The sequence below is a fragment of the Myxocyprinus asiaticus genome, chromosome 49, assembly GCF_019703515.2.
Source record: "Myxocyprinus asiaticus isolate MX2 ecotype Aquarium Trade chromosome 49, UBuf_Myxa_2, whole genome shotgun sequence".
Taxonomy (NCBI): domain Eukaryota; kingdom Metazoa; phylum Chordata; class Actinopteri; order Cypriniformes; family Catostomidae; genus Myxocyprinus; species Myxocyprinus asiaticus.
The window spans coordinates 24,140,038-24,157,957 of record NC_059392.1 but is presented as its reverse complement, the minus strand read 5'-3'; the positions used below and the strand labels follow the sequence as shown (position 1 = coordinate 24,157,957).

Here is a 17,920-nt window from a genome sequence, read left to right as displayed (position 1 = left end):
CTGTAGATTTGAAAGGCCCAATCTCACACCCCACACCCACTCTGACCTTCACTTCACACAAACACAAACACCTCCTGCAACCCCCCTCTTCCTCCCTCCTGCTACTCAACCTGCACTTAAGATCTGTGAAGATGATGTGAGCAGTGTCTTTCAACAACAAAGGATAAGGAAAGCACAGGGCCCAGATGGCGTTTCACCTGCATGTCTTAGATCCTGTGCTAACCAGCTGGCCCCCATCTTCACACAGATCTTCAATAGATCACTGGAGCAGTGTGAAGTCCCATGCTGCTTCAAACGTTCCACTATCATCCCCATCCCAAAGAAACCAAAAATCACAGGACTTAATGACTACAGACCCGTCGCCCTGACGTCTGTGGTCATGAAATCATTTGAGAGACTGGTGTTGGCCCACATGAAGAACATCACTGGACCCTTTCTAGATCCCCTTCAATTTGCTTATCGAGCAAACAGGTCTGTGGATGATGCAGTCAACATAGGATTGCATCATATCCTGCAACATCTGGACAGACCAGGGACATATGCGAGGATCCTTTTTGTGGACTTCAATTCAGCTTTCAACATCATCATCCCAGCTATACTCCAGAATAAATTACACCAACTCTCTGTTCCCATGTCTATCTGTCAGTGGATTACCAGCTTTCTGATGGACAGGCAGCAGCTTGTGAGACAGGGGAAACTCACTTCCAGCACCTGTACAATCAGCACTGGGAGGTTAAACAGCTGGCTGTCTGGTGCAGTCAAAACAACCTTGAGCTGAACACGCTCAAAACGGTGGAGATGACTGTGGACTTTAGGAGGAACACCCCAACACTAACCCCCCTCACCATTCTAAACAGCACTGTGGCAGCAGTGGAGTCATTCAGGTTCCTGGGCACTACCATCTCACAGGACCTGAAGTGGGAGACCCACATTGACTCCATTGTGAAAAAGGCCCAGCAGAGGTTGTACTTCCTTCGCCAGCTGAGGAAATTCAACCTGCCACAGGCACTGCTGATACAGTTTTACTGAGCAGTCATTGAGTCTGTCCTCTGAACAGTAAGGGTCTGGTTTGGTTCAGCTACGAAATCAGACATCAGAAGACTATAAAGGACAGTTCGGACTGCTGAGAGGATTATTGGTTGCCCCCTGCCCCCACTTCAAGAACTATACACTTCCAGAGTGAGGAAAAAAGGCTGAAAAAATCACTCTGGACCCCACCCACCCTGCCCACTACCTTTTTGAACTGTTGCCTTCTGGCCGACGCTTCAGAGCTCTGAGCACCAGAACCGTCAGGCACAGGAACAGTTTTTTCCCCCAGGATATCCATCTCATGAACAGTTAAATTGCCCCATTGAGCAATAACTATGTGCAATACACAGTTTAGTCTTTCTTATATCTATCCAACACATCCAACCTCTTCTGCCATTTCATTCCTCAAACAAAACAAAACAAAACATATGCACTGTACATAACAGATTGTATTAGATTTGCACTACCAATGTGTATGTGTGTGTGTATGTATGTGTGTGTCTGTATGTATGTGTATAATTAGTTTTTATTTTTATTTTTTATTATTATCTATGTCTTGCTGCTGTTTTTGTATTGTTTTTGTATTGTTGTACACTGGAAGCTCCTGTCACCAAGACAAATTCCTTGTATGTGTAAGCATACTTGGCAATAAAGCTCATTCTGATTCTGATTCTGTACTACTACTCTGTTCAAATCCAAATCAAATCAAATCCCTTTATTGTCACACAACCATATACACAAGTGCAACAGTGGGTGAAAGTCTTGGGTGTGGCTCCCAGCAACATAGCAGTATGACATTTACAATAAACATCTGATTTACACATAACACAGTGTACACATCTGTTACACAACAAAATATACACCTAATAATATACAATATACAGTATACACAAAATAAGAAGACTGTTGAGATGGATATAACGGCAGGCAGAGCTTCAAAAAGGGGCGGGAGCTCCAAACAGCCAGCAAGATATAGGGAGCCTCTAACCTAACCCTTTCCCTAAGCTTAACCGTGCGTGGAAGTGACGCCCCATTTTGGAGTTGCCACAACCCACTTTTGAAATAAACCTGCCCTCTTCTGGAGTAACACCACCCTCTTTTGGAGATTCTGCCCCCATTTGGAGATCTTCAGCCTGCAGCATACTTGGCTCTGTTTGACAAATCTGAGCCATCATGATTGCCCTCCAGAGGGCAGCAGAGCTTTATATTGCTTCAGAAAACATGGGTACTTTTGAATAGAGAGAAGAGCTGGAGGGGACGTGGATCCTCCCTAACACATTCTAGACTTTCATTGTCACTTCAGTACAGAATACAGTAGTGATGGGTCGTTCATGAACGATGCGTTCATTTTGAACGAATCTTTTAAGTGACTCAGAAGAACGAGTAGTCTCAGAGTGTTAATCGTTCACTTTGTGTTGGCTGCGCATGCGCATTGCGCAACCTCCGTTTTTTTTTTGTTTTTTTGTTTTTTTTTACGTGAAAACCGCAGAGGCGCTGTACAGGAAACTGAAATGATTAGTTCGCCTTTCAACTCTTTTGGTCCGAGTCGTTCGTTTTTTTGTCACGTGACAGTCGTATACGCAATGCAGAAATAATAATAATTATTATTTATTTATTTTTTCTTCAGAGATCAACGTTGTTTATTGCAAGTAGCCTATGCTTTGTAAATAAACTTAGAGAGAGAGAGAGAGAGAGAGAGAGAGAGAGAGAGAGAGAGAGAGAGAAAACGCATCATGTGATCCGTCCGTGCCAGCTTCTGCCAGCCAGCGAGAGATTTTTTTTTATTATTATTTGCTTAATTGAAACATGACAATAATTAACACCACAACCAAAATGAAAAAAAGAAAGAAAAGACAGAGAAGAGAAGAGAAAAAAGAAAAGAGGACAGATAAATTAAGAGTTTACAATTTTAATACAGAGAATAAATTAAATCCTAAACAAATTATACATGTTCTGATTGCTTTTTTGTTAACCGAAAGCGTTCGGGCGTAACGATCCCTCCAGTGCTTTTCAGCTCTGGCAGAGCTAATTATGTGGCCACAACCACCACTGTCTCTTCATTGCTTCCTCCTAATTTCCATTCTCCAATTCCACCTATTCTATACCTCCCAGTTTCCCATCCCCCTAGCGGACCCTAGTGTGAGACTGCCTCCACTAGCAACCCCTGCTCCTTCTATCATACTTTGGCACCTCTGCCCACCCCTCTATATGTCATTAATGCATGAATGTTTTCTTTAAATAAACATGTTCATCATTTATGTGAAGCCAGTCAAGTTATTTTGATAGTTTTTTGATAAGGCATTACAAACGTTATCCCCCTGGGGACTTGACTTTGGACTCATTTCATCACGACACCGGTCGAAAAAGTAGAATCCTCCATTGGGCTGCATGCAAAACTCAGAACATTTTTGACTTAGACAGGAACCATTTGTACAATCTTAAAATCACTGTACGACAGGTGGAAAATTACTAATACAAATTAGATCATAAATACAATTATAAATAAATATAATAATAATAATGATAATAACTGAAAAATAAACCATGACCTTAAGATTAACACAAATATCATAAATATACGGATACAACAGTGATCGTCATGGACATAATTAGATGTTCCACTGTATTTTCAAAGTTTGGACATGAACTTTATTACCACCTGTTGGTGGAATCTTCAAACTGTAAATGCAGGAATTAAAATTAGATTATATGCTAAGATAAAACCTGCTTTTGAAACGTCTTAGTGCAATAACCTATTTATCAGGAAAATAGCAAATTGTGCTTTGCGGCACTTCATGTACACACAATATACCCACAGTAGCGCAAACACTCTCACCCACAGCCACTTGTGCTTTACGCTGGCACGAAAATTTTACTTAGAATTAGCGCTCTCATGAAAACTGTTTAAGATTACTTATTTTTCACTGTTAAGGGAATGAGAGATACGCTCTCCTTCCTTAAGTCTGAAAGTCCTGATCGTGTGACGCTGGGATCCGGCTTATATGCCCATGATGATGTTATCTTAAGACAGAGCACCAAGTGTCACCAGCCAGTCAAATTGGCATGATTGTAAAGGGTTTCAAAGTCAACGTCCCTTGAGAGGTGCTCCTATAGCGTCAGCTTCTTGACACAGCATCCTTTCAGGAAACCAATGCTGTGCTTTCTTGAAATAAATGCCACTTGCTTTAATATTGTCATATAATACAAAGGCATACATTTGGCTTAATTGTCAAAGACATTTAGGGGCCAAACACACACAGAACATCTTTCTCTTAATGCACAAAATAATTTTACAACACCTACAAATCACTTCTGAGATTCAGAAAATTGTGAGAATTTGATGCACAAAGTCACCTAACGTCAAAAAGAAAAACTCTTGAAGAAGGTGAGACTTAGTGGTTAATTGCTTGTATTGCTCAAAACAAGTGGAACATTTTACTCAGCTTGTCTGAACGATTTATAGAGGTGTTAGCCACAGGTAAGCACAGTTGTGCAGATGTATCTTAACTAGACACCAAATTGTGAATCAGAATGTTGTTGCTATGTAATTTTAATTTCTTCCATGCAACATAAAAAGGAGATGTCTGATCTACTCTTTTCAATACAACAAATGTGGATGCTGAATTAAACTACTGTCAAGCTTCAAAAAGGGCAAAAAGCACCATTAGAGTATGTAAAAGATGAAGCGAGAAGCAGTTTTTCCTTCTTAAGGTGAGGCTTTATTTCCCCTCTTCCTCGACACTACTTCACAGTTTACCTCTATGCACTAAACTAAACACTAACACACACTGCTTTCACAAATAAACTTTCAGTATTAGAAAATCCTTGCTCTGGCTCGGCTTTGTCGTATCCAGTCTCTCTCTCGACTAAGTGTTGTGTCGCTCTATTTATGCCGCTCTCCCCGTGCTCACTGAAATTAGAGACAGGTGTTAGACATAATTTAGCTCAGGTGTAAGCGCCCTTACCGCTTTCTCTCTCTCCGGAGAGATGCTTGACCACACCCCCGCTGCCACAGAGTACCATAAAAGTAGTTCAAAAGACTTCAGGGCTTCAAGTCTGAAGTCATATGAAAACTTGTGTGAGGAACAGACTGAAATTCAATTTGTTATTCACTATAAATCTTCCCCTCTTTTGGAGCTCTCAAATCTCACTTGTGCTTGTATCATTTTAAAAAAAAGGTAAAATTACCAGCAAATAACAACTTATATTTCGACCTGTTATTCGCAAAGATATTGTATGGCTTCAGAAGACTTGGAACACAAGGACTTCCATTGTTACAATATACACCAATGTAATTTTTAACACTAGTTGGTGTCATTAGTAGAAATATTGAAAGAAAACACTGAGAACATCATTCAGTTTTTATTGTAACAGCTTTAATGAAAATACTGAATAAAAACTGCTAGTAAAAAAAAAAAAACAATCTTTCTTACACATTATACAAATAGTTTGTAAGTAGCATAGATAGTCCAGCCTAACCTATACCTATATCAAATGTTTTACCTTACATTGACTCAAGTCCATAGCACAGGACAGCTATCACATGGTAAAACGACATGTTGCTTCTAAAAGTTCATGTACCCTGAACTTAGCTGAATTCCTGACAAGCACTATTTCCCATCAAACATTTTTGCATCAATTCAAATGTGCTTACCTTCCTTGTGGTGCAACTCATAGCATGCTGCACGTGCAATCTCTGTGACATGGGTTCTGGTCCTATGAAAACCAGGAAGTAATCACGTTCATATAAGCAATGGTGAGCATGGTTTGGAAGCTGCATTTTTGCTGTAAAATAAAATGTTTACTCCATGATTTACTCCATGTTAGGTTTAGGGTTGGGGTTTTGTGATACATGTTCTGCACATCATTTACAACTGAAACTCGCTTTTGGCGCCACCCTGTGGACAATTTTACCTCAACAACACTTCCAGCTTCGACCACTGGGGGCAGTGGTTCAAATTTCAGTGAGTACTGATTTCAGCAGCAGAACTTTCGACCTCCTATCACCAAATTCACAATGTAATCAGACTGCAGCTAACCCGTGATAAAATTAACAGTTGATATCCTCCAATGTCATTTCATATACAATGGACCAATGTTGTACTTAACTGAAATTCTGGACTACAGAAAGACACATTCTACATTGAAATAAATTTCATGTATTTATTATAAATCTATCAAATGCACAACAATACAGAATGCAGAAGTTGAATATGGCTTTTTAATAGTTAATTCTGCAATATCAAAAAATTATTTAAATTAAAATAGAAAGTTTAAAATTGTTACATCTAATATATTAAGTGATAGACGTTTCACAGAAAATTCACGTTCACTTATAGCTTAAATTCTAAATTAAACAGTCAAACATGCACTGTTTTTTGGTGTTAGAGATACCTTGTAGGATCGAAGTAGCCTGGCAGAAGGAAATTAAGAAGAATTAAAACTTTCACCAAGATGGCCTAGAGCACCGGAAATTCCTCAGAGCCATAAAACTAAGAGCTGACAAAATGGCTCCCTAAAATCCAGCTAAATGAACCACATATGGCCATTAAAACAAACAAAAGAGACTTGTCCAGATAGCACATGACTTGAAAACGTCATGGTTACTTGCGTAACCTCCGTTCCCTGATGGAGGGAACGAGACGTTGTGTTGATGTAGTGACACTAGGGGTCACGCTTGGGAGCCCGAAACACCTCTGATCTTTTGAAAAAAGGCCAATGAGAATTGGTGAGTGGAATTTGCATGCCACTCCCCCGGACATACGGGTATAAAAGGATCTGGTATGCAACCACTCATTCAGGTTTTGTGCTGAGGAGCCGAGACAAGGTCCCGGCCATTTCAGCAGGTAGTTCAGCATTGTGGCAAGAGGTACACAATGTCTCATTCCGTCCATCAGGGAATGGAGGTTACGAAAGTCAATCTAGTGACACTAGGGGTCCCTATACAAAACGCCACAACTAGCTGAACTGTGTTGCGTGAACTGGCGGTGTGTGACGGGCATACTGCTGTGTGCCTCATAGCCAGCGCACCAGGCCATCACATAACCTCCCCCAATGCTCTTATGGGTGTCGAACGGTCCATCAGGGACAAGTCGACTGCCCAACTATAGGGACAGACTAGCCCAGCCGAGGCCTCTTTCCCTCTTTTTTCTCCCGAAAAAGAGTGGAATTTTATTAACAGACTGGGATCCGCGAGTGTCCACGTGGGGGGGGGGTGTCACTCCCAAGGGGAAGACACCGCGGAGACCACACCCCGCCCAGAGAAGGGGGGGGGTACTTCAAGTGGAAATACATCACATGGTCTTACCAAGTCTTGTCGGAAGTATGTCGTGGAGAGTCGCATGGTAGGTCCTACCCAAGGGGGGAGGAGTTCCTACAAGCATGGCGACCGGAGCAGAGGGCCCTCTGTTCAAGGAAGATGTAGATTACCAAGAGGGAAATGATTTTATGGAAGATATAACACAAAGGGTTACCTATGGGGAACCACCACATGCGGAGCACCTACCTCAGTACAGGGCCTTACCAGCGCACTTACTGAGCCGGCAGTGAGTTTCTCCGCAAACTCGACTGCCAAAGAGGCACCACTGGCCAGGGCCCAAGAGGCCGCCACACTCCTGGTAGAGTGGGCTCATAACCCAGCAGGGAGTGGCACGTCCTGAGCTTGATATGCCATAGAGATGGCATCAATGACCCAGTGGGCGATCCTCTGTTTGGAGACAGCGCTTCCTTTCCGCTGTCCACCAAAGCAGACAAAGAGCTGCTCGGAGCTTCTAAAGCTCTGCGTGCGATCCAAATAGACGCGTAAAACTCACACCGGACACAGCAATGCCAAGGTTGGGTCTGCCTCCTCCTGGGGCAGTGCTTGCAGGTTCACCACCTGATCCCTAAAAGGGGTCATGGGAACCTTGGCACATAGCCCGGTCGGGGTCTCAGGATGACGTGAGAGTAACCCGGACCAAACTCCAGGCACGATTCGCTGACAGAGAACGCTTGCAGCTCCCCTACCCCCTTGATGGAAGTGAGCGCAGTCAGGAGGGCAGTCTTGAAAGAGAGTGCCTTAAGCTCAGCTTACTCCAAGGGCTCAAAGGGTGCTCCCCGTAGACCCTGAAGGACTACAGAGAGGTCCCATGGGGGAACGAGGCACGGTCTAGAAGGGGTCAACCTCCTAGCGCCTCACAGGAACCAGATGATCAAGTCATGCTTCCCCAAGTACTTACCATCTACTGCATCGTGATGAGCCAAAATAGCGGCTACATACACCTTCAAGGTGGAGGGGGACAGCTGCCCCTCCAGCCTCTCCTGCAGGAAGGAAAGCACCAATCCGACTGCGCATCTCTGGGGGTCTTCCCGTTGTGCCAACGCGTCTATACTGAGAGGTGCCTTGGTCAGGGTGTACCAAAGCGGGCAGTGGGAAGATTCCTGGGAAGCAAACAGGTCTACCTGTGCTCAACCAAATCGACTCCAAATCAGCTTGACCACCTGAGGGTGGAGTCTCCACTTTCCACTGAGGGTAACCTGACGTGACAGCGCATCCGCTACAGTGTTGAGGTCGCCCGGGATGTGAGTGGCTCATAGCAACTTGAGGCGCTGCTGACTCCAGAGGAGGAGACAGCTGCCGAGTTGTGACATGCGATGGGAGTGTATGTCATCTTGGCGGTTGTTGTAAGCTACCATCGTTGTGTTGTCTGTCCGGACCAACATGTACTTGCCCTGGATCAACAGCCGAAACCTCCGCAAGGCGAGCAGTACTGCCAACAACTCTAGGCAGTTGGTGTGCCAACGCAGCCACGGGCCAGTCCAAGAACCGGCAGCTGTGTGCACATTGCAAATGGAGCCCCAGCCCATCTTGGAGGCATCTGTTGTAACCACGACGCATCTGGAGACCTGCTCTAGGGGAACCCCTGCCCGTAGAAATGCCAGGTCGATCCAAGGGTTGTAGAGGTGGCGACAAATCTGTGTGATGGCCACGCGATGTGTCCCGCGGCGCCATGCCCATCTCAGGACTCGAGTCTGAAGCAAGTGCTGAAGCGGTCTCATATGCATCAACTCGAGCGATGTGGATGCCATATGCCCCAGGAGCCTCTGAAAAAGTTTCAGTGGAACCGCTGTCCTCTGTCTGAACGCCTTTAGACAGTTCAGCACCGACTGAGTGCGTTTGTTCGTGAGACGCGCTGTCATCGAGACCGAGTTCAACTCCAGACCGAGAAAGGAGATGCTCTGAACCAGGGAGAGCTTGCTCTTTTCCCAGTTGACCCGAAGCCCCAGTCGGCTGAGGCACGAGGTCCCTGTGTGCACATAGCAACTCTCGAGAGTGAGCTAAGATCAGCTAGTCGTTGAGAAAGTTGCGGATGCCCACTTCCCTTAGCGGGGCAAAGGCTGCCTCCGCGACCTTCATGAAGACACGAGGGGACAAGGACAGGCCAAGGGGAGGACCTTTTACTGGTACGCCTGGCCCTCGAGGGCAAACCACAGGAAGGGTCTGTGTCGAGGTAGGACCGAAACATGGAAGTACACGTCCTTCAGGTCTACCGCAACGAACCAATCTAGATGTCGGACGCTCGCTAGAATGCGTTTTCGCATCAGCATCTTGAACGGGAGTCTGTGCAAGGCCCGGTTCAGTACTCGCAGGTCCAAGATTGGTCGCAACCCACTGCCTTTCTTTGGTACGATGAAGTAAGGGCTGTAGAACCCTTTCCTCATCTCGGCTGGAGGGACAGGCTCTCCGCAAGCAAGGTAGCGGCATTCTCGCCCTTTACCGAGGTGAAGCGGACACCGCTGAACCTGGGCGGGCGCCTGGTGAACTGAATTGCGTAGCCGAGTCGGACGGTCCGGGTCAGCCATCGCGACGGGTTGGAAAGCACGAGCCACGCATCCAAACTCCGGGTGAGGGGGACCAAGGGGATAACTGTGTCGGACGTACCAGCGGGTGGGGCCTCGCGGCTGGGCGGAGCTCGAGGTGCCACGTCAAGGGGACTCGAGCCCCGTGGCCATGCTGAGTCGAGGGACATCGAAGCACTCACCTGGCTCCTGTTGCCCACCATGAAATTGGCCGAGGAGGGGGGAGGAGGAGTCTCGTCCCCGAGGTCCATCGGCACTAATCCTGTGCGGAGGTATTCGTGCCACAGCTGGGTACCCAGGGGCGGGGGGTCTGCCGCTGGAGTGCCAACCCTACAAAAAATGAACGGTGGACGGCAGTCGTGACGACGGCTGTGCACACCGGGCATGTGACCCTGGAAACAAGGAAACTGTTCTTTTGCTGAACCTTTGGGTACCGCATCCTCTGGAGCATGCGGCGAAAAAAGAAACAAATGATTCTCCTCCCGGCCCTCCACCTGGGGATGGAGTGGTCTGTGCACCAGCTCCAGAGAGATGGGTCTCCTTGCCCCATCTATATACCTAAAATATTTGTGATATTATTTTCAATAAACCATGAGAATAATATTACGCTAATAAGTGAATTAATCATAATTCCCTTACTGAAGCTAATTCCTTAAAATAGAAATTGTGAGCTGATACAACGAGATGTATAAAGATTTTAATGGTAGAGAATTTTATTCAGACAAATAATCTAATTATTTGTCATTTACGTATCTTTCTTATAATGGTTGTTGAACGTGACTAGTTCCATTATAAATTTCCCTGCATTAATGATGGAGGTACGCGGCACTTTAATCCGTACCATGTACATCTACATTATCCAAATTTCCCTACAACCTGATGAGCTAAATCTGCTGCCTGATTTAAAGTTAATGGTTAAGGAGATATCTACATGGGTAAAGTTATACAATACTTGATCAATGATACTTTATCAAACGTTTTAAGAAATGAAACTCAATGAGGTCAGTTGTGGTTGTGCATTTAGGCATTTGGCAGCTATAGGTGGTGTTGACTGGACTGAAACTTTATAAACAGTGGAAGCTCCACCTCTGTGTACTGAAAAAAGACGGGGAAACAGTATTACCATTTAACAGAGTTTAAAAGAGTTAGATTAACAGAGTTATGATGGAAACAATTCTATTCGTTAAAAAATAACTACAAATTAATGACTTTATTCCAATGAATAACTCACTGTGATTGTTCCATTCTGGTGAACTATCCCTTTTGTTAATACTGTGATATTAACACAGATCCATACAATTTATCTGTGCTTCGGTTAAGTCTTGAGGTTGTTCAAGATCCATAATTTGAGGCTTCTGTAGATCAGTATCTTGAAATTGTTTTGAGCTTTCCCCGGTTCTCTTTCTTTCATAAACCAACACCTTCATTAATCCTTGGAATGAGAATTCAGATTTAACATTAAGACCATAATGCTTCTATTTGAACACATAGGCCTAAAGAAAAATAACTCACCTATGATCGAAATGATCAGAACACCATTCAGCAGACCAGATATGAGGAGAATAATCTCCCATTGTGTCTGATTCTGCTCCCTGGAATTGGTTCTACAGTATAATATACAATACATTTAGCACTGTGCAACCATTGAAAGAGTTTTATTAATGTTTGTTCTTTGTAAGTGTCTAAAAAGGAAGTATCAAATTATTCTATCAGTAATCATCAATATGACGATCTCTAAATGGCCACTTACCAATAATGTGTAATCTGGTGCCATTACACAATTATCCACCTGTCGTATGCATTTTCATACAGTAATAAACTCCTAACTTCTTAAGAGTGACATCTTTAATATACAGATGATGTTTAGATTGCACTGAATATTCGTGTCTGAATGTTTTTTTGAAGTAAAAAGGGTTTGATAACGGGCTCTGGAAGTTTCAGTAAAAACCAAATAATCTCTCCATAATCAAAATCACAGTTTATGGTCTCATTTTGTTCCAAATCTGTGAGTTGATCTGTTAAAGTCTCTGCAGCTTAACACCATATGACTAGAACTGTGAGATGAAAATCAAAGAAACACATACAAATTATTAGGATTGTTTCCCTTTCAAACATCATAAATGTATGTATTTATGGCATGTGCACTGGCAGTCCAAATTTTGAACATGTTTTCCACATGTTGGAATGATAGTAAAATTATCACAACTATGAAATTAAACAAATGGAAGTATTGAAAATATGTAATGAATATGTAATAAAGCTAAACAAATCAAAACTATCATATATTTTACATTCTTCAAAGCAGCCATTCTTTGTCTAGATTACAGCTCTGCACATTCTGTTCATTCTCTCAACAAACTGAGATGTTTTTTTTTAAACAGTATTGAAGAAGTTCCCATGTATGCTGTATGTACGCATGCATTCTGTTTGTTTTTCCTTCACCATCTGGTCAGTGGTTTTATTTAAAATCTTAATTTTGCATAAACAATTAAGCACAATTTATATTTTCCTACACAATGTCAGGCATTTTGGCACAAACTTTAGATCAAACATTTTTAAAGATCACACATTTTTCAAAACTTTCGTCGTGTCATTTAGAAGCATATGAAAAGACACTCATAAAGAAAAAGAAACTTACAGAGCTGAAGCTGCAAAATCCTCAGTTTGATCAAATGCTGCAACTTGATGCAGTTTAGATTTCTTCTCACCGTTGAGATTCAACTTTTTGCCAGAGCTTTCAAGCTGAGAGGGGAATATCAACCACATGAAGAGGAAGTTTGTGCTGACCACGTGTAGTCTTTTATTCCAGTTGTGCATAAACTTAACTATTGACCTAATTATAATCTTTTTTATTTTGTTAAAAGTATGGCGCATCTATGCACAATCACCATTTCAAAATATTGCTCATGGTAACTTTTCCTCAGTTATACAAAGTATGGTTTTGAGAGATACAGATGCAACAAAAAGTAGACCAAGCATCATGCACAATGAGTGGGTTTGAGCAACCCAACTGAACCACGAAGTGTTACCCACATTAGATAGCGCAAAAGGAACTTAATACTTGCACTGCTTAGTTAATTAGTGGAACTTTCTCACACTTTAAGTGAAACATGCTGTGTGATATTGAGGAAGCATTACTGTAAGAGTCAGGGGCTGTTCAGACTAAACTCCTTTAAGTGTTCTTTAAAGTACACATGCACTAGACGGATATGTTTGACCGCTGTGCCATGTCTCGCTGTTTAAAGACGCCATGTCAAGATAAAAGACCTTAAAACACCTGCATTCTGTTCCATTTGATGTGCTGAAGAGCTCAGAGGCCCCAGTGGTCGGCCCTGGTGCTCAACTTTTTTTGACTGTCTCAGACCACACGGCCTGAGGCTTTGAAGACCCCTGTCAGTCCGTAACCCCAGGGAACTGGCTAGGTAATGTAATATTGTATATATTGTAATATTAATTATGACAGCTCTAATTTATAGTCTTGTGTGTCACACAATAGGGACAAAAGGTCAACTTCACACATCATCGATTGGTGAAAGTGTAAAGCACCTGCCTAGACGCATGCATGCATGTGTTGTATATCAAGTGACAAAAGCAATGGAGCACTTCATTTGCACAAAACCACACTTCATATGCATTAACCGCAAGTAATGCAGAAACAGTTTGCTATATGTAAGAACAAAAATAAAGATATTAAGAAATAAAAAAATATGCAAGCCCAACATTAAAACACAACATAAAATCATTATCTCTTTAATACGTTTATTGAGATTTTTTTTTAATGTGATTTCCACTTCAGCTGTATTTGAAGGCAAGACAAACAGAAAAATAAAGTAGCAAATAACTTGGGACAAATAACTCTTCACATAAATTACACAATCTTGGGCAATCATTTTGGTTCTTAGTCATTATCTAGTTCGCTACATTTATCATCATGACATCCGCTGACCACATTTAAACACGATTCAACAGACAAGACCATTTGTACAGTACAAAATACAATTTCCCAGATATTTCTATTTTAAATTGTCTAAACCTCATAGTCATTGAGATATATGGCCTTTTGTGACCACTTATCCATGTGACAACTATTCCTCTCTCCCTTATATGCATTTAGCATTTTAATTATATTTTAATTATAATGATCTTTAAACTTTATTGTAATGTGTTACAAACAGTCTCAGAACTGAACATTACTATGAATTGATTACTCTGTGTGTTCATACAGTAAATGTTTTTTATAACACAGAATAGTTTTTTGTGTAAAAAAGAAAACAAAAAGTGTAATAAACTTTAGGATTTAATTCAATGTGACTGTGTCTGAAGTCTATATAATAATAGTAACTTCATCAAAACTATGACATGACCAAGAGAAACTTAAATTCGATGTGGCCAAACTTGAGACCATATGAACACAATTAACACAAATAATTCAAATCCATTGAAGAAACATCTTGTAACATTGTTAAACAATTAAAATATAAATACTGAGGCTATTACGCAACCTGCTTTTCTTCCTTTTCTTCATACAGCTTCTATTGGCCGTAGAAGAGAGTAGATGCTCTGGTCCTGACAAGGCCTGGTTCCACTGGGTTGCATGGGGAAACTGATTGCAGCATACTGAAAGAGCAAGATATTTTCCATTAATGCCATATATGACAACATACTGTGTGCTACTGTATTGATTTTTATATTTAAAAAAATTCAGATAATTTAAACAGTGGATTTTGTCTATGCTATTTAATATACATGCATCATATATACATATAAATTAAGCTAACGTTTAATAAAAGACTACTCCTACCTGTGGATCATTTGAGTATTGAGCTGCCGTGGTACTCTGAGGTTTATTTGAAGTCTTTTTAAGTCTTCTCGTTGCATCAAGGCAGATCTTCACCAGTCCTGAAACAGTAGAGTGACTTAACACTGAATTCATGACACTTTACAACAGTTTAAACAAACAGACAAAGAGCATGTGGAATATTATTACATTAGTGTACATTTAAAACGTTTCTCCTTGTAGTCAGTATGATGAGATAACCTTCATCTGGATTTAGTAAAAAGTACACACCAATTACTGCAATGATCAAAAAAGCATTCAGCAAGACAGATGTGATGGTAAGACTGTTCCATGATGTCTGAAGTTGTAGAGAATCATCTGACTCTGTCTGATTCTTGTAGACAAAATCTGTAAAATGCAATGTTTTTATTTTTAATTTTAACCTTAACTCATTAATTATTCAATTAACATGTTATTACATATCTTTTCATAGAACGTGGAAGTTGTCAAAATAGGAGTTTAAATGTTCATTTTTAATTGTTTACAGTATATTCAATATTGACACAAATTGATCATATGGATTGAAAATTCATACAAAATAGTAAAATAACTTACCGGCGATGTAGATTATGGTGGCATTGCTGAATTTGAGTGGTGTATCAACTTTCACACAGTAATAAACTCCTAATTCTTCAGTGGTGATATTTTTGATAAACAAACAGCTGTTGGATTTCAGTGAATATTTGTGTTTGAAACTGCTGTTTTCATAATCAGCTCCTTCATATGTACTACTGAAAGAGCGTAATATCAACACTGGAGGATCCGGTGAGTTCTGTTTGTACCAGTAAATCTCCTTTATATCAAGTTTACAGGTTAAAGTCACATTATCACCTGAAGATGCTTGTATTTTTGTTAGAGCCTCTGTGACTTCATTCCACATGAATAGATCTACGAAAAATAATATATGAATTAAAAATAAATAAATAAATAAAATAAAAAACCCACACACACACATTCTTATTAAAATCCAAATAATTCACTGAATGAGCCCAGAAACTTTTAAAATCTTATTTAAATGCATTTAAAAACTCACAGATTTGAAGCTGCAAGATCTTCATTTTGTAACCCTGATTTGAGCACAACTTCTGCGTTCTACCACAGAAAAACATCTTTCTTTGAGCGGAAACACCACAAATATAAATGAAAACCTCAAAGGCACCAAGAAGAGGGGGAGGTGCTCGGCCTGCTCTAACAGAACTCTATTTTTCCACTCTTTATTTTTTGTATTAAATCAATATAATTGGTTGATATAAGTATACTACAAGATCAGTGTTTGTCAAATATGCTAAATATTCTTTTAGAATCCATATTTAATCCTCTGGTGTATGATGTCCACTATAGTGGACAGATCTTTAAAAGTCATTTTTTAACTATTCACGGTGTGATGTTACATTCAAAACACCATGGGTGATTACTTTGAACCATACCCATAATTTTACACTCACTGGTAACTTTATTAGGAACACTATGGCCCTAATAATGAGTCATAAACCAAAGCAACCAGCTCCAAGGTGAATCACATCAATACAATCTTTGATTTTAGGCAAAAAGGTATTTACAAATTGGACACAAGGAAAAAGGTACAAGACTGTGTACTTACTGTCTTTCATGAGGGCACAAACTACAATCCCATGAAGCAATGCAAATGATGTAGGTCAATAAAAAAAAGAATGGGAATATATAAAACTATTGATTTCAGGTTGTTGATTATAAGTATAGAAAAAATATATTTTACGTTTATTACTAAATATTCAGATAAGTACAAATATATACGTAGTTTAAGGATGAAGGGAGACTGACTTGGCTGCATCATTCATGGGAGTGAGCGGTCACACCTGATCACGTCTAATAGGCTATATTGAACATGGTTCTGGATCTTTCTCGTTCACCAGGAATTCTGTTACCAAACACGATTTTTAAACAGTGAAGATGAAATAACGCATACTATGGAAGCATATACTGTCGATGAACAGGTTTTTAAAAGGTTTATAGTTATCATTGAAAATCAATTTGTTTATGGAAAAAGTAAATAGGATTTTAACTTCTGAAACTACACTGTTTTGCTTTATAGCGTAGTGTGTTAAAAGTAAAGATGTACTTTTTTCATACGGATGACCTGGGTTCAGTTCTGCCTTTTGTCCCACTTTTCCCCATCTGTCTCCAATCTTAACATTTCCTTAAATACAACTTATAATAATAAATAAAAAACTATATAAAGGTTAATAAAACACTGTGACGGTCAGTTGAAAGGTTTGTTTCAGGTCAAATTAACCATGGCTTTATTATAGTTATATTGTAGTAACCCATGTTTTTTGGCAGAAGTCATAGTTTTGAAGCAATTAACCATGGTGTTACTACAGTATATGGTGTTAATATAGTAACTATGGTTAATTTTTGGTTAAGCACATGGTTAAGCATAGTTGACTATTTTATAAAAATAGTCTATTAAATAGTGTATACTACAAGTTGCTTCAGATGAAAATCAACCATTGTGATGTACTTACTAACTATTATTCTGTGTACATAATGTGTTTATTTACTTGCACAGATGCATTGAAAACAAGTATAAACATACAAGAGTGATGCTATATACTCTTTGAGATGGTAAGTATTTTTACTCTTACACTCACTATAAATGAGTGTTTTACAGCAGTCAGAACATAATACATTTGGGCTTCAGGTACAGCCAACTGTGATAACAGAAAGGCACATCAGTTTGTAAAACACAAACAGTACAGATGTCCAGCAAACTCATATATAGTTCAAAATAATTACAAAAACAGCAATCAGGAAAGTTACAATCCTCTCTGGATGTGGGCTCATGGAAGAGTTTGTTGTTTTGACCGTTGGTTCTGAAGTAGGTTTTGCTGTAAAAACAAAACATTAAGTAACAAATAAATATTTCACTGTTAATTACACAAACACAATTAATAATATAATAAATGTATGCAGTAGGCTTGCCGGATGTAATTAAAAAAAATAAAAAAATAAACACACACACACACACACACACACACACACACACACACACACACACCCACACACCCACCCACACACACACACACACCTCTTCCACAGAAGTGTTAAGCTTCAAATATATTTGACCAGGCATTGCACATTGCATCCTTTTAACAAATGACCCAAACTGTATATCAGTAATGACAGTTTCCACTTTCCACACACCTCTTACTAGCAGTGTTAAAAAGGATTTCTTCT

General features: G+C 40.5%; 1 protein-coding gene across 1 annotated transcript; it reads right to left on the bottom strand.

Moving 5' to 3' along the window:
* Positions 1-13,621: 13,621 nt before the first annotated feature.
* On the bottom strand, positions 13,622-17,444 carry LOC127438203 (uncharacterized). Its single transcript, XM_051693612.1, has 5 exons — positions 15,738-17,444; positions 15,260-15,592; positions 14,936-15,052; positions 14,669-14,766; positions 13,622-14,484 (listed from the first exon to the last, which is right to left on the bottom strand). The coding sequence occupies exons 1-5, from the start codon at positions 15,811-15,813 to the stop codon at positions 14,389-14,391; spliced, it is 720 nt and encodes a 239-aa protein (XP_051549572.1). The 5' UTR covers positions 15,814-17,444; the 3' UTR covers positions 13,622-14,388.
* Between the last annotated feature and the right edge of the window lie 476 nt (positions 17,445-17,920).